Source organism: Ornithodoros turicata, chromosome 5, assembly GCF_037126465.1.
Source record: "Ornithodoros turicata isolate Travis chromosome 5, ASM3712646v1, whole genome shotgun sequence".
NCBI lineage: Eukaryota > Metazoa > Arthropoda > Arachnida > Ixodida > Argasidae > Ornithodoros > Ornithodoros turicata.
The window spans coordinates 50,767,887-50,785,927 of NC_088205.1; the positions used below are offsets into that span (position 1 = coordinate 50,767,887).

At 47.0% G+C, this 18,041-nt stretch overlaps 1 protein-coding gene across 1 annotated transcript in view; it reads left to right on the forward strand.

Annotated features, from left to right (window-relative positions):
- The first annotated feature begins 9,754 nt into the window (after positions 1-9,754).
- The window catches only part of LOC135396024 (UPF0462 protein C4orf33 homolog), a 29,653-nt gene continuing 21,366 nt past the window's right edge, over positions 9,755-18,041 (forward strand). Inside the window, exons 1-3 of the mRNA XM_064627087.1 lie at positions 9,755-9,867; positions 11,258-11,421; positions 14,834-14,894. Coding sequence (XP_064483157.1) covers positions 9,773-9,867; positions 11,258-11,421; positions 14,834-14,894 — 320 coding nt within the window. The 5' untranslated portion in view covers positions 9,755-9,772. The remainder of the gene's footprint in view (positions 9,868-11,257; positions 11,422-14,833; positions 14,895-18,041) is intronic.

Here is an 18,041-nt window from a genome sequence, read left to right on the forward strand (position 1 = left end):
TGCTATTGGGTTGCGATCAACTCTGGAAGCCCACAACCGGAAAAATTTAACGCAGCGCATTCACCAGCGGACTGGTTGCCATCGAGACAAGCCTGGGTTGGACATTACACGGTCCCACGTCTGCACATAGCGGCACATCGGACTCGAACGCTATGATTTGCGTGTTGAAGGCGGGAGTACACCTGCTTGATGAAACAGCCACTTCCCTGCGCACCTCATGGGAGCTGGAGAGCATCGGCTCATCGACGACTCCAAAAACAGCCGTGAAATCGACGATCGAGTATGGGACAACTTCAGGCACAATGTCACAATGCATGAGGGGCAATATGTCGTTGCGCTGCCATGGAAGTCCACTGAATGCCATCTTCATGACAACCGCGAGGTGGGCCAGAGCCGACTGGTAACTCCCGTACGGAGCTTGGAGAAGGAGAGAGCTCTCGATGACTACGATCAAGCTATCCGCAGCTACCTGACGAGCAGCTACGGACATGCCGAAAGGGTTCCTGTCGAAACGTTTGAGGAAGATCGAACGTATTACATGTTTCACCGAGCCGGAGTTCGACGGAATTCAAAGTCCACGAACGTGGGATTAGTGTTCGACGCGTTTTCTCATGCGCCTGGGGAACTGTCGCTCAATGACTACGGTCTTCTCACCAGCGCATCTACACCTGAGGAGGTGAAGAGCATCGTCGGTTCGACGAACAAGATAATGAGCGCAGCTGGAATGGAACTGAAAAAATGGGCACCGAACTCGACTGAACTACAAAACTGCTTCGATGACGACTTTTCGGGGGCGCCTGAAACACATCGGGCCATGACAACAGTGCTGGGAATTACCTGGGACAGAACTGGCGACCTGCTCAGCACCCTTACCGTATTGAAACAGACTTTGACAGGAGTTAAACAATTATCTTCTTTTTTTTTGGGGGGGGGGGGGGGAGGATGTTGAGAAAACAAGTGCAGATGGCAAAAAAACACACAAAAAAAAAACATGCATGTTCAGTGGATGCTCCCTTTCAAGGAAGCCCACTGTGAGCTACGGCGACGCTCGTCCTCCGCTGTAACCTAAGCTGACCCAGAGCAACGACTTTTCTACTCTCAGTAACTAGTAACAAATTACGCTACAAGAATGGGTCACTCGTTACTGCAAGTTACCCGTTGCTTTGCTTTTTACCCTACGTTCTCCTTTCGCTTCAGATGGACTTCCTCCTGAAATGGGCATAACGTCCTTACGCTTTGAGCGTGGTGCTCAGTGTTCTGGCCTGGATATTGACTCATCGGGTTCCCCGTATTCATGTCACTGGCCACATAGAGCCTTCTGGAGAAACCACCTCGTGGTCTTCCTGACTTTGCTAAAGGGGTATTATAAGGCTATGAGGACATTCAATGCATTTGTAAATGAACCTGACCTGGATGATACGCGGCTTTACACCTTAACTCAGGTCAGCAGCCCCGGAATGCTTAGAAAATTACCCTGGATTTTTCTCGCACCTGCTTGCTTCATATCAGCGTGCGAGCTCCGGAGTCAGGAGGTCCATTCACTTGGTGAGCTCACCATGGCGTCACTCTGGCCTGCGTTAGACGATATGACCAAACTGCAGGAAGCAAAAGGGGTTGCTAATTTAGAATTTTTGTGCCTCCTATGCCTTCCGAAAATGCCTGAGTACCTCCAGCAGATCGCACTCGAATTTGAAGAATACAAGAGGAACAAGGCGATCGGGGTAGTTGATGTGAATTCATACTTGCGTAAAAAATAGCGGCAAAATGTCCGTGTCCGTGTTTGTCGGGACCGACACCAAATCTGCACTGCAAGCTATTCAGAACAGAGGCATGCGAGGCTCGGCCGCACCCTTAGTGACGAATGTGTTAATGGCTTGCCAGCATGTGTACGAAGCAGGACACAGGCTAGGTCTATAGTGGGTTCCAGTTCATTGTGGTGGGGAATGAACAGGCAGAAGTCGCAGAAGCAGCTCTCTTTTCTAGGCGACGAACGAGTATTGCACTGCTGAGAGCAGATCGCCGTTCCATTCTTCGACGTCTAGTGGCACCCCTGGCTTCCTGCCAATTGACAACTGACATTCGGCCCCACCTATGTTTGCAAGAGTTGATCCAACGCTCGCTTTCCGGATGCCACGAAGCACCTCTCGTCAAGACGCTGCATTAATTCATCGCATGCGACTCATACCCGTGCCGTATAACGGTAACGAAAAATGACATTACACTCTAATGACATTCGCGTCTCGAATGACATTATTTACCAAGCTCGTGCCACACGCCATTTTCTAACGACATTAAACCCCATGATGTCGACACGGCCCACTCGCTAAGTAAAATATAAATTGCGCCACTTAAAAACATTAAACCTGTTGCGGCCCGTGGACGACGATGAAGACGTGCCTCTGCTGCCGCGCGCCACTGCGCCTGCCAGCCGGTTCTACCGGCACCGTCCTAGTGTGAGGCCTCGCACATCTGCCCGCTGTGACATTCCATCATCGCCGCTCGTGTAGAGAGACACCATCTCCTCTACAAACTTATAGTTAAACAGGTTGAATTTCTACAGGAAGGTTTTCTACGTACAACCGGGCTGATGGACATCCTATGACTTGCTGAGTGTGTGCCCCCAGCGATTCTGACATTTTACTCTCATGCTGAACTCTCACATTAACTCGTTTCTGTGTGTAAGCGTCCTGACTTTTTCATGACTCACCTTCCCATTTTTCTCTTTATCACATCACTAGGGCCCGGAAATTCAGGCACTAAAAACGATGGAGACAGGCAAGCACTTAGGCCCTCAACAACACCAAAATAAGCAATAAAATGCTAAAATAGGCTCGTTAATCTGGTGCGCCCTTTTGCTTTGTTGGTGTTTCAGAATGCTCAATCCACGAAGACTTGCTCGTTTAAACGCAACGGTACCGCACAACCTTTGACTTCTGGTACACAACCGCCCGGGCAGCCTAGAACCACACTATACGGAATACTACTTTTAGTTCATAGTCCTCGAATATCTTGAAAGGGTAAGAAGTGCCAAATCTTTCGATGAACCAAGGTACTAAAAAAAAGAAAGGAAAGAAAACCGACAAGAAAAAGAAGACAAAAGGCACAAACACGCAGAAACCAGCAAAATGCAGCACACAGCATCAGCCTGACCTAAACAACAACTTCATTTTTGACCTTGGAAAGTGGGCAGTTTCATCGCCACAGGCGATACTCTACCCCATTGCTGGTTGGAATGGGGGGAATAAAATAACGAGCCCCTTCACAATAACGACCTAAAAAAAGGCTGTTACGGCATCTAAAAATGTTTAAAAAGGCTAGGGTCCGTACATAAAAAGGCAAGCAACCCAGAAAATGTCGCATTTAGGCATTTATAGGTAAATATGCCTAAACGTCCGGGCCCCACACATCACCATCACCATCAGGTTGAAGATGCATATAATACTTTTAAAGTTTCCCTAGAAAAATGCTTCAGAAAGCTCAGATTTAAAAAATCGCATCGTGTTGTACAGTATAAACTGGTTTTACGTAAATTAAAATTGTTAATCCGCGCTGAAAATGTGAGTGAGAATATGCATTTCGTGGCCGAATGAGTTGTAATGGACTCAGTAAGTAGAAATGCACACGAATGTCATTAATTAAAACAGTGCGTGTGGCACCGCACGAATGACATTTTAGTCACTTAATGTCATTTTTCGTGCCCGTTATGGCAGGGGTATCAATCTGACTTTTACAGCTCAGTGGTGTTACCGCTTTCGACAAGTTGACTCTCCTAGGTGCCGTCACTGCGGTGAGACCTAGAGCACATTCATCGAACTTCATTTTCCCGCACTACCAATCTTTCCGATCAACGCTTTCAGTGTCTCTAAATCAGCTCTCGCTGTGTCAAAATTGCTTGGTCCATGGCTAAATCAGCCCACCAACGATATGCCCTAAAAGCACTTCTGAAGCTTTTGGACACCGTAGGAGTTCGATACCGGCCGAGGTCGGTAGCAGTGTGGGAGAGGTAAACATTGCTTCCCGCACCGTGTGTCGGAGATTTCCGGCACATGTCAAGAGAACCCCAGGGGTGCTAGACTCGTCAACGCTGAACTAAGTTCAAAAGATGACGTTGACATAGGAGGAGTTTTGAGCTTCGCGAAGTTCAACAGAAATGTTTCCCCTTCTCGGTCACTGAAGTTGGGCCTACGTCAGCACCGATAAAGGAAAAAATAAATACAAGGTCGGCTCGGGAGCGACACGCCCAATGGCATGCGAGAAGGCAGAGGTAGATAACGTGGAGTGAAAGTGTGAAGAACGAGAAAGTGTGCCGCTTCTGCAGTTATCCTTATCGTGTATCCTTACAACTCAAGACATGTGAACATATAAGTGAATTAATTGCGATGGCACTGCAGACATCTACGGCAAAAATGACGGAAGATTCGCGGTGTCCTCCGGCGAAGCTTCGAAAGACCCTGTGTCCGCGCGCTTCCGACGCTGAGTTGGACGTGCTGCTGAACTACACAGAGCAGCACCAATTCCTGGGAAGACCTTGCTCTGAGCACGTTTCGCTGTTCACCAGGGACCAGAAGCGTGTCCCATGAAAGCAGCTTGTAAACGCAGTGAACGCTACCGGGCAGCGCAGAAAAGCAAAGCGAAGTGGCAGCAGCTTTGGGGTAGAGTGCGGAGAGCGAAAAAAAGAAAAACCGCAAAAATTCGTAATGACGGCAAAGGAACAGGCGGAGGCCCTCCCTCGGCATCTGTAACGGACGTCGAATAGCGAATTTTATCGGCTGTCAGCCGTGATGCCGTTCACGGGATCGGGGCGCATGTGCTCGGGCTCCCACAGAGGGCAAGCATGACTGCACGATGTCCACTAATATTTTGCTTAATGACACTCATTTGTAAATCTGTGCTCGGAAATACAAAGTGTTGACAATTCTCAAACTTTCAGTTGCCACAGAGAGACGCAGTGGGCGAAATGGAATCAACAACTGGGCAGTTGACAGACTCGAACATTGTCGGTGACCCTGTCGCAGGCAAGAATGCCTATGCGATATACTCTGACAGAAGTTCACCGCATAACACCAAGCTGCTGGCCAACTATCATCTCAAATGACATCGTTCGTTCCCCTGATTTTTTGAAAATGGGAGGTATACGCCTTTTCGTGACACTTATGCAGTTATGTTAATTGTCACAAAAACGTGTACGCCCCGCTTTCTCCTCAAATCAGAAGAGGGAACTGCATCGTTCGGCGCAATGATTGGCGTAGAACGTGCTATGTGATTAAGTTATTTTGAGAGTGACACCCAGTGCCAGTCGGCCCAGGACGCACATTCCCCAGGGCGTCAGTCCTGACGTTGCCCACATCTGTGAAGCCGACAACGGCGAGTCTACCATCATCACCACCTGTTTTGAGAGTGCATATAATACATTTGGCAAAACCAGAGCTTTACCGCACAACAAGTCTTTGCCAACCGCAGCGCCGAATGTGGACACGCCTATGGCCTCTGATTTGAGGACAGAGTGGGGCGTACACATTTTAGTGGAAATTACCACGTATCGAAATTGGCACAAAAGGCGCCCCCCCCCCCCCCCCCCCCCGGTTTGAATAAACCAGGAAAAAGAACGACATCGTTCTGTATGACAGTTTGGTATGTTATGGCGTGTTATGAGCCGAAGCTCTGTTTTCAGAATGTACCGATCGTGCAACAATTGTGTGTCTGAATTCTTTGTAAATTTCAGAAGATGAACCGGTGCTTTCTCGGCCGGTTCCGCATGGAGCCCCCTCAGCCCCGCTTGCCGTGTCCCCGGTACCGTCAGGCCACGGGCGCCACCGGCGTCCTCGGAGGCCGAAGGCTCGACGTGATGAACAAATTGAAGCCTCGCGTAGTGTTGCTTGCGGCACCGGTTGGCGTCTTTGGTGATGGTTCCAGAAGTGTCCGGTGGCCCAAGGATTGCGATCAGTGCTGCATCCACTGCCGCTACGGCGCAGGCGAGGCGTGGGTCCCGTCGCGTAAAGGGGTCCTTGCTGGCCGCTCTGCCAACAGCATACAGTGGAAAGCTCCCTACTCAACGCCGAGCTCCGCTACAATCGCTGCGGAAACCGCTCGAACCGCTCGGCTCATACTTCTCTGCGACACAGACAGGTTTCGACCTGTGGTTACAATGCCCTGAAAACTTCCCGTTCCGAAAAACCGAGGAGAACAATGAACCTGTTGCTCCACAGTCACTGTCCGCGACGTGGAACGTACCCTGCACAAACCTCCGGCCATAGGCGCCGACTGCGGGGGGGGGGCGCGGTGGCCCTTGCCCCCCGGAACATGAACTAGGGGGTCGCTGCCTCCCCCGGGAAGTCCCGCTGAGAGACTGACACCAACCTGTGGGGCTCGGCGCGCCCGGGTCAAAAGAGCGAAGAGGCACCAACCCCAAAAATGCATCTTGCAATTTGTAAAATGTGTATCCGCCCACCATACTCATTATCACAGTAGAAAGTGAGGCGAAGAAGCACAGAGGATGGCACAACACATAGCCTGAATTTCGCCCAAAGCAATCAGATCAATGAAACGAAGCTACCAGCAGCTGCCAGCGAGGTGTAACGGTAGAATCTTCGGAACGCATAACCGTTGGTAGCGGGTTCAACTCCCGCTGCTCGATTTCATTGACCATATTCATAATATTGCGCGCATTTCGGGTCAAACACCGAGGATTCAATGCATTTTGTTCCTTTTGCAGTCAGTTTTCAAAGGCGTAATGCCTTCAGTTGTGCACATGTTCACTGTTTACGTTGTCTGTTTTTTTCTTTTTTTCTGTTCTTCCTTCCTCTTATTTTACTTATCTTTACCATATACCCTTTATCATACCATATTTATCTTTATCTCATACCAGTTCTGCATACATCATAAGATCCCGCCAGAGTGTGTGATTCTTCAGCTTTAGTTTTGTGTTCTTCATTTTTATTTTCCTTTTCTTTCCTTCTTTTTGTTTTCTTTTGCTTTCTTTGTTCTTTGCCTTTTTTGTCTTCCCCATTTCACTCTTTTTTTTTTTTTGGAATAACACACCGACATCCATCTGACTTACCTTTCTTTTTTTCTTAATAAACATATCCCCCCCCCCCTGCCAGAGTACTTATTTCGCGGTGCGCCCTTGCCCCCCCTGGGAAAATGAAAACTCTCCGCCTCTGCCTCCGGCGTCGCGCAAAGACGGTCGCACAAGCACCACACACACACACAGTGCCCTGTGACAACCGGTAATACTGCCGAAAACTGTGGTCAGGCGCATTTAGAACGCGTCGCTATGGTCACAATAAACACGCCGGCGGCGCAAAAACAAACGCAATGCAGCAAAAGCAACGCTATCTTCTTTTATGAACTTCGATGTTCGCTACGATCCGGCGTTGAAGTTTTATCAGCCTGAAATAAGTTCAGTAACGTCATTTTGACGTCACGCCAAAGTTCAAAAGACGCATTTTCAGTCGCTTTGAGCTGGTTTGATTGACAGTCACGCGCCGTCACGTGAGATACGTAGAGCTCCCAATCGCTGCCTTTATCCATATCAACACAATTCGGCCTTGACCATTTTTGAGCCTGGAATAAATTCAGAATGTCATTTTGACGTCCCGCCAAAAGTTCAAAAGACACATTTTCAGTTGCTTTTGAACTTGTTTTGATTAACAGTCACGCCCTGTCACATGGGCCACGTGGAGCGTCCAATCGCCGTGCTTCTTCGCATCTGCTGAACTTCCTTCAGTTGTGAACTTTGCTACGAGTCTAGCACCCCAGGAGGTCCAAATTATCCGCAGTCCTACCCTTCGGCACGTGCAACATGTCGCCACACTGCGCAGACAAACCTTACGTGTAACATCACGGTACCACTATTGTAAGACTTCGGTCCTCACTGTGAGGCAACTCAATATTCCATTTCACCACCGCCAGCAATGAGTGGGGTATTGCCCCATGCGATGAAACTCCCTACTCGTCATTTAAATAAGGTTGTTGTTGGTTATATTTGGGCACATCATATGAAATGGAGAGGTTTGCTCCACCGCTACTCAGTGGATCACACCTATGATGCACTCAGGCAATGTAACGCACAGAAAACGTAAGAAGATTTGAGCGACGTGTGCATTCCATGCGTGGCGCAGGAAATAGCCCTCCTCCTTCTTCATCGCTGGTCTTTGACATATCGGTACGGTTCAATTGCTCGGCCGTTTAACCTTGTCAAGGAAGAAACGCCTCGTTGTACAAGCAAACGAAGAACTTCACACCGACGGAGTGTGTTTTTGACAGTCGCAGTACGTGGACGACGAAACGCAGTCATACGCATCGACCGTCATCCTGTGAAGGCGCTTCCGACGTTCTAATAATGTGACCCATCAATGAACCGCAACCCTGGGGGATCGACGAAGGGTGATAATTGCTCTGCATTGCGACCCAATGACGTTTAACGAGTCAAATTCTTCTTTTTTACTTTTCGGTAATATTTTTGATACCGCCGGAAGCCTCTTGGTTCTCAATTTCTCCGCATTGTTTTAATGCGTTCAGTTTCGGAACACTGATTATTAATTAATACGGTTACTAATAATGTTTTTACGCCGCGAGACGACTATAACGCCAATTGAAGAAGTGATAACAATAAAAAAATATTAATATAAAGCTACAAGATCGTGGTGAGGCCATCAACACCACGATTACTAATCACCTGAACGAAATATGTCGAACATAGTGGTACTCAAACTCAGCGGAACGGCACCAGCCGATGTGCAATGCCTCATTGGAATTCGGTATTCCGCTACACATTCCCGATGGGCTCTAAAATACCGGTTAAGTGTGGCAACTTGCTCTACAGCTCATTTCTTTTTTTTTTTTCTTTTTTTGCACTGGCCGCAGTTCTGTCCTTTTTACTAGGGCCGGCGAGGGAAATTTCGGGCCCCGGGGAAGACTCCGGATGAGGCCTGCCCGGACCCCCTCCTCACATCTCCTGGTGGGTGCGAGCAACCGTCGGGTCTTGGGTCACGCGGGCCCCTGAAGAGGCCCTGGCCCAGGGTACTCTAGCCCCGGCTGCCCCCCCTCTCGCCGGCCCTGCTTCTTACATGACGGTAAGACCCAACACAAGCGACGACCAGAACAGATGCACATCAAACTCAGAACGTTTAATACAACAACTTTATTTTTACTTTGTTTAACTTTAAAAATTAGTTTTAACTTTAGTAACTTTAACTTTATTTTAAGAAACAAACACGTTTATAGAAACATTGCATCTGTTTCTATCAATATGTTCGTTTCTGTATTAATTGTTTAACTGGGTTTGAAGCTTCGTCTGTGTGTGTCCGTTCTCGTCGTCCTGATAGTCTTGGGGTTTACCATCATGTACAGTTCGCTTGTCTTTTAGGAATTCTTTGAACGTCCTTATTTTTTTCTGGGCCACAGCACTGTTGTAAGTCATTCGAAGGAAAGCTCAGCAGCATTGATTTTCATTGTTTCGTTTTCTGATGTCATTTGTTCAGTGATCATAGAGACCTATAAATCCGGCGGCAATATTCCCGAGAGATATCGACCTGTGTACATCGGAACTTAGCTAGATAGGTTTTCCCGGTATAGTGACAACGCAAAGGACTTCCCTGTTTAGCCTCAAGAGCAGGTTGGTACACCTGTTCACAGTAATAAGGGTGCGTCTCACCCGCTGGTTGATCAACGGATACAGCCCTGTCACGTGACTGCTATTGTGTAGACACCGGTGATCAACACTGCGAATCGAGAATTCCTACTCTGTAGTGCATCGCCCTTCGGAGCTGCCATGGCTGCCATTGCCAAAAACATCACTTTCTGTGTCTTTCCCTTGTTGTGGTCGGTCTCTTTAGGAGGCAGCTTCAGCAAGACAACAATAAGGGGGTAAGTCGTCTCTTTAATCATGCTGGAAACGGTGCAAGGGAGCTGCCAATTTCTTTTACAATGCAGTGTTCACGTGTTCGCATGAAAGGCTAAGGAAGCGCCTATATAGGAATGCCGAGAGAGGCTTGCTGTGGCAACGATTCAGTTGTATCTTGCTTAAAGGGGGGGGGGGCGGAAACTCAGTGTACGTTCACTATGACCTGTTAAACACAAAAACACAGTGAGTCGTTCATCGTTTTGCGTTAAGCAAAAGTGTAATGGGGAATTTCTGTTTCTTTTAACCTACCCTGAGCGTAACAGATTACAGCTTCTTGGAAAGATGCGCGAAATGGCTTCGAGTCCGAAGTAGCAGTACTAATCGCAATGACTTTGATATCCTTGATAGCGTAACATATCCGTTTCGTGTTTGTATGTGAGTTCTACTTTGTTAAACATGTTCAATTCTGTTGATACTACATTCTGGTGAGCAGATGTTCGGCGCTGAATTCTTGTTTCCCGTCTGTACACAGCAACGACTATGAATTTTTCGTGTAATTTGTGACTATACATTTAAGATGTATTTGCAAAATTTAGTTTGATAACGTGACATAAACGTGGTTGTAAATAACGCTATGAAACGCGTCAAATTCGAGATATGACAACCACTGTGCAGTGTTCTCGGACAGTCGCACCACATAGATGACAGTAAATGTTTATACTATTGACTGCAATCTTTTCAATGCCTATTTTCTTCCATTCTCTACATGACTACGCTAGGATGAGCGAAACATTAGCAACGAAGGGAAGCTTATAGCGCCTCCCTCTTTCTGAAAAAAAAGAAAAGATAGTACTACTTTCAAGCACTTTTTAGGCCATTTTGGATGTGGCAGTTAGTGAGCCTCATTTACGACTCCACATGAACGTTGGATAACGAATGTGTTTCGGGAGTTATCACAAAACCTTGTAAATCGCAGAGCAAAACTTACCGCTTTTTTTGCCTGCTTAGATGCCAGACGATAAAGGCGGCTTTTATATTGAAATTGTGAGATAGCTGATAAGATAATAATTGATAAATACACTGGTGCATATGCCATACATTTTCAATGAGTCGGCTTTTCTCTTTTTCGCTCTTTCGCTGACGTCACATCTATCTGTCGCCAACAGCCACAGCAATGCCAGACGCTTGACGTAAATTTAAAGAGTGCAGAGGCCTTCTGTTATCTAGAAGTTGTTGGGATAACGCGTCTGCTGATAGGTGCCCACCAGCATGCGTTGCGTGCAGCGTTACGTAATCGGTGACGTGGGCTCAGGTCGTCTGTACGAGTAGATGCGCCACCACAATTCACCACCTTCTGCATAGGAGGATATACAGTTTGTTTTGTTGAATCACGTGCACGTGACACACTCGCAGGCCCAAGGTTGACTTCTACATTCGAACTACGTGGCATGGCGAGCCGGTGAATCACGATCCCGTAAAAGTGACTATAGGTCGTATCAACCTGACGGATACATTGGTCTATGTTCAAGCACCTTACTTCCATGGTCCACCAGCAAAAGAAAACGAAGATACAGAAAGTGAGTCTCTTCATCAGAAGCTCGCAAAGATATTCGTGATTTTACGCTATGCATGACATGGCTTCCGGGGTTGACCCTTGCCAGGAAACCTTAGTTAGTCGTACATGGACCGGTGATGTGTTCGTGTTCAGCCCAGGAGATCACTGGACTGGATTTGCGAAGTTTTAGAATGTTGCGAGAGGCTGAGAGCCAGTCATCGACAAAGTACAGCTTCGTCCAATCTTATCTTAAACACAGCGCTGGCCTACGGACAGCCTGCGGAGCAAGAGGGACGCCACCCTAGCGGCTGTAACTGGAATATCGGGGGAGAGCGTTGAGGGCTGTCCTACTCGCGTCACGGGGGTGTTCATCTTCCGCTTTGAACGGACGCTGAGATAGTTGTTATCTACGCATCGTTCCAGCCTGTTTTGGAGATTGCTGCGGACGATTGAAATCTCCCGCATCTGATGTGATTGTCAGCGTTAGCAGCTATGTTAAAAACATGACCTTTTTTTTTTCTTTTAGCAAAAAAAGAGCTTTTCTCCTTCACTGCTTAGGTTCCCTCGAATACCTTCAGCATTTGGGATTTTGTGTTGGTAAACCTTTAAAAACGTCACTTGTTCTATGAATGCTTTATCCGTAAATTCCCCCGCTTTAGGACCAGCCAGTTGACAAGCTTGTTCCATTCTCGCAGTGATTCGAAACATCCACTTGTGAAGTCCCTTGTGTTGCAGTCGAGTTAACTAAAGAATGTGGAGGAGCCGGCGATCTTATGAGTGCCACCCTATTTTATTTATTTATTCCAACAACAACATGGAGGATTGGCTGCTGGTCATACGTCTTACGTCGAAATAATTTATCGTAAACAAGGCTTTGTCGAACGTCGAAAAAATGGAATTTTGCAAGTTTGCAACATTACAGTATGGTTCCTCACCCGCATTATTCACTTATTCATTATACACAGTCCAGTAACACTACTTCAAGAATAAAACAAGTCCGTAATGCGCGTGAAATTATGTCCCTTTTTGTAAACAGTAGCATTTCGATGCACAAAGCCTTTCCCATGCAGCTAATAGCAAGAAAACGACAGTTTTGAGGCAACTGATGTCGCTTCACAGCGGTATCAGATGGCACAAGCTCACGTAGTCACTACAATCAGGCTGAATCGATGCGTTGATAAAAACTATCATCGCCCGTTCGAAGCGGAGCGCCAGCTCTCAGACGGGCACCCCCGAAAAGCGAGTAAGACAACCCTCAACGCTCTTCCCCGATAATTCCAGTTAGAGCCGCAAGGGTGGCGTCCCTGTTGCTCCGCAGTCCGGCGCCGTCTTTAAGATAAGGTTGGACGAAGCTGTACCTTAAAATTGCACTTAAAGTAAAGCAGCTGGCAACAGTTACAAAGGCTCAGATCGCAAATGTACTTACAGTAATCCAAGTAACTCAAGGGAAAAGGTGCTGACGCACGGAATCGAACCTGGGTTCTAATAATATTAATAATAATTGGGTGTTTACGTCGCGAGACAACTGAGATCATGAGCGACGCCACAGCGGTCGGTCTGTGGATTGCTTTTGCCCACCTGAGGGTTCTTTAACGTGCGATGAAAGCTCATCACACGGCACCCCGTATTTAACGTCCCTCGCGGAAGACGGCGTGTCTAAGCAACTTGTACCCTGCCACCAAGTTGCTGGCGTCCTCGGCCGGGTTCGAACCCGCGATCTCGGGATCAGAAGGCGAACACGCTACCGACTGAGCCACCGAGGCCGGTGAACCTGGGTTCTGATTTCTGGTGAGATATGCTAGCACTATTCCTGGCGTCAGCACATTTTCCCTTCAGTTACTTGAATTTGATAATTTCTGGGCGTTGGAGGCTTTAATGTTTGTGTCGTCCATACTTGTAGCCTGCCTCGGCTAATTCTCGTTGCCTGCGTCGCTTACTTAGAGTAAAGTACAAAGTATGTAGGAGAATGCCGGGGCACACGTGATAAGGGCAATATTTATTTGTGCTTGTGGGGACACGGAAGGACAGGGACGGTAACGAAGTGAACAGCAAACAGCAGGTTTTGGCAGTGTCGTTCTGACGGGGTTCTGACGGGGTATCGTCTCGTTTTGTGCGAGGGCAATGTGGCTGTTTACCCTGAGCAATGGGGAACCCTACTCTTGACGGCGTCAGAAAACCCCCAAAACCCGATGCGTTGTCTTACGGACGCAACATGGCGACCTCCGTAAACTGTGTTGTATTTACTTGCGAAGCGCGTAGCTGGGCGGGCGAAAGAGGGGTGAAAGAAATAGATTAGGTACATATGCATGGAAGGACACATTAGGAACGTTTGTGTAGGGACATTTCTTTACAATCTCTTTTTGGATTACGAGAAATATAATGATAAGGCTGGCCAAGTGAGCATCGCGACACATGTCGCCATACAGATAAAGGCTAAACCATCTTACCCAAGCAGCACAATGTACTGAAAGTCGAGTGCAATAGGGGTGGACGGTATGTGTCTTATCAATGTTCTTTAGTTTCACGAGTCTGTTCAAGGACTTCCACCTACCCGGCCACCCCTATTGCACTCGACTTTCAGTACATTTTGCTGCTTGGGTACCTATAAATCTACTACTTCCAAAAAGTAGTGCACCTGGTACCTCTATTTGCATAGTGGCTGGACTGGATCAATGGGTCGTTGTAGGTTGAGTGCGCAGATTGCGACAAACAGCACTCGATTACAAAGTAGTCCTAAGGGAGCCTAATATTTACCTTATGAATCAATACATAAACAAATTAATGAGCTGACAATGAGAATATCTGTTGACAGTACATTTAAGAGAAAGCCTAGGTGCATGGGTAGCCTAGCCAACAATATTGTGAGCAAGAGTGTTCTACTTGGTCTATTTTTGGTCTACTAACCAAAGGCTTCTTCCTCAAACCAAACAAATGTACATATCCAAGTGTGTGTCAGTCGTCGCAGATTTCCAATTAGAGCTATGCTGACCTGTGGGCTGCGTACAAGAGTCCTTGTTTTAAGCTCCTCCGTTGAGTACTTCTGTACCGTCTCCTACGTGGTTCCTCGCCTGCGGTTTCCCCTTGTGGAATCTGGCACGTGAGCTCAATGAAAGTATAGCACCCAGGCGACACACGCTAGAAAAGAAATTTAAAAGAACATGCAGCCGAAACAATAAGGAAGGCCTTTAGCACCCAGGAAGCAATAGAACGCCTAATGAAAGTGTGCACGATACAGGTTCAGTCAGCGAGTCCATTCGTCATATTTTGCTATTCGAGCTCAAAAATAACATGTAACCGGCAGTCTGTCCGCTGACGCCTAGCGTGGAAGGAAATTTTTTCAAGAAACCAGGGAATAAAGGATGCACCAAGTAAATGAAGGAACAAATCAGGCGATACAAACGCATTTAAATTACTTCATGCATTTTGTTTTGCAGGTGTTCAAATCTACTTTCTCAGCGCCGAAACACAGTATTACTTACTCATAGAGCTTAACCCGTAAGTACCACTCATTATATACGTTTTCTCTTTTTTTAGAACAATAATAATCATTATTGTTATCATTAAACGTGGAAGCACCAAATGAAGCCTGCGGAAACAATTGGATCATTTTCAAGGCTTTCTATTCTCGTGCCTTATTTCGTATTTCGTCGGTTTTTGTGCCGAGTTATTTCCCCACGTAAACAACTCGACGGCACCAAAAGCGCCCCCACGGACGTTGCCGTGGCCGCTTGTCACTGTGTCCATACCCGGCCTCAGCTATCCTGATGTTATCCTTAGCAACTTACCCTTGACTTCAACGAGGCTCAATACTGCAACTGCACCGCTGTCGCGGTACAGTACACGGTACATAGTACAGAGTACATACAAGGATGGACCGTCGACCAGGGGCACTTCATCTTCAGCCTTTGCCATTCCGTCAGAGTCCGTTACACGTGGAATGGTCTGTCTCACCGCACCTCATCGACATCCGCTGAGCTTTGTGCTATCCTGCTATTCTTGACATAAGCGGCAGGCTGTGAACCGCGGCAGTGGGTAATTTATACCGACTCCAAAGCAGCTCTCCTGTGCATTAAAAACATGGGCATTCGCGATTTCCTATCTTCAGTGGTGACAAATACCCTGCGCACCCTGAAGTCTCTACAAGAACGCTCTCACTCCGTTGCCTTTAAGTGGGTTCCAAGGCATTGCGGAATAACTGGGAACCACGAGGCCGACGCTGCCGCTGCACATCAACAACGGCCTTCTATGCCCATTATACCCTCGAGAGGAGACAGAAGATCCCTCCTCAGGCATTTGACCGATTCCTGGTCTACCCTATACAGAAAAGGCGCGTTTATAGGGTACAATAACCGTAGGGGAGGGGGATTCAACTGTCCTAGCTGCCGTTACTTTTTCTTGTCAGTTATGTTTCGAAAATTATGAAATTCCAGATTCCGGTTTCAGTCACGGCATATTGTCCCTTAAAGGGACTATCGCATCCGTCCCGGTCGATTCCGAAACTGTAGTGCTTCTTTATTCCGCGTTCATCACTGATAATAACGCCGAAAACTCGACGCGAATTGGCAGCGTCGTTCCTGTGTAGTTTTATATAAAACTTGGCAAGAGCAGACGACGCATTCCTGGATTCCCTCTCCGGAAACGTCACACGGACGAGGCCAATCACTGCGCGCCCTTTGACATGGAGAATACCAATAACGGAGCGGCCGGAGGGACCTTGGTAGCCTTGGCAACCGACCGACAGGCGGGCGGGCGAGGCGGAATTCTAGGGGACGGCGTCTTCTCTGTTACCGGGTCGCGGAATGTTGTTTCTGGTTAACGTTGAACGTGTTCGTACAGTCAGGAGCGTAACGCCGTGTTTCACGTAACATGGTTACGTCTGCACTCACACTGGTAAGCGAAAGTCAGCGTATTTACCGAGGTCTTTTCACTTAGTATAGTGCGATGCGAACGCCAAGCAGACGATCTCGAAGACAATCGCCAGCGCTGCGCTCCCATTCGTGCGCCTGGCTTACGTCATCATCCTGTTGGCTGCAGATGGAATGCGGACCTTTAAAACTCGTTTACTTGCTCGTTTGCTGTTTTCGGAAGAGAAATTTGGCAAAGTTGACTCGGAAGCGGTGAGGAACATTACCCTATCGGTATCATACATACGTTCCCGGATGCGATAGTCCCTTTAATTCTGAACTGTCTATCCACATTAACGGTGCAAAAAATGCTAGTTTCACTAAATATGTCACATCCAGCGCTTGAATCCTCGACAAAAAAAGATATATTCCAACATCCAGCTTCAGACGTACATCGGATATCCTCAGGATTGCCATGTGTTGTTGGGGCATAGATCACCGCATATGTTCGTTTCTGGATATCCTGAGGGTATGATTTCCGCGCTTTATTTTCTTCATTCCCGCTGGATATTAGAGGGATATCCATCAGACAGACGAATCCGACCACGGACGTTATGACAATAATTGTACACCCACTGGATATTCGGTGTTGTTGGGGTATATGTTCCAAAGAGCCTAACAGCACTCGCTTTCAGATGCATGGTTATGTAATACCGCCATTTGTCATTCACTAGTTTTCGTAGGGCTCACATGTGTGGGGTACCTTTCTTTATTGATTATTCCCCATGTGATTTTTCTCAGGTGAACAGTTGAATTCGAATGTTCATTCAACTTCAACCTCAAAATCTATCATTAGACATTGACTTCAGCACCACATCACAACATCACAGACTTGTACGTATTTGGAGTATTGTATTTAAAATACCGTATTTTAAATACAATTTGCGGTATTTTGGTACTCTACTCAATACTTTTTGTTTTGTGTCTTTGTACTCTATTTAAAATACATTTTATGGTATTTTATACTCAATACTCTAATTACATATTTTGGATCTCCCTCTCAAACTTGCTGTGTCTCGTCTTTCCATTATCTTGCTTGTTCAGTGGAAATTTCCTGAGTCCCTCCGACTTGACCTGGACATTGGCCCTTCTTGGAAGTCTGCATTTAGAGATCCTGCCCCGTGTGTCTTAATCCTCTGCCAGTGAGGGTTCTATTATGTGTGCCCTGACGCGGTGACGCCGAATTCTGACCTCGCCGAGCGGGGACCTGCTAGAATTTTGCTTTGTTCTGGGTCACATATACTTATTGGAGTTATGTGGTATCTCTTTGTCATCTTTTTGGGACTTGTGTTTAGATGACTCATGCCACACAGCGGCGGCTTGCGCTAGTGCGCAGGGTTTTGGTGATTCATGTCACATAGCGACGATTTGCCGCATTGACCAGTGACCGGTGACTTTTTGCGCTCAAGGATAAATAGTATCTTAACTGTATTTCAAATACTTTTTGAAGTATTTTGTACTCTATCTTAATTACTTTAATTTTCATGTATTTATACTCTATCTTAATTACATTCTAACGTTAGTATTTATTATCTTATCTCAAATACATTTTTGAGTATCTTGTACATGTCTGCTGAACATCACATCATATTCATAAGCCATCATTCAATATCGACTTCAACATCGCAGGCCATCGCTCAACATCAAATAATTTTTCATGATGCGGTAGTGAATGATGTCCGTGATGACCAGTCTGAGTAAGTTTGCCAACCAATGACCGCAAGGTCTCATTTCCGAC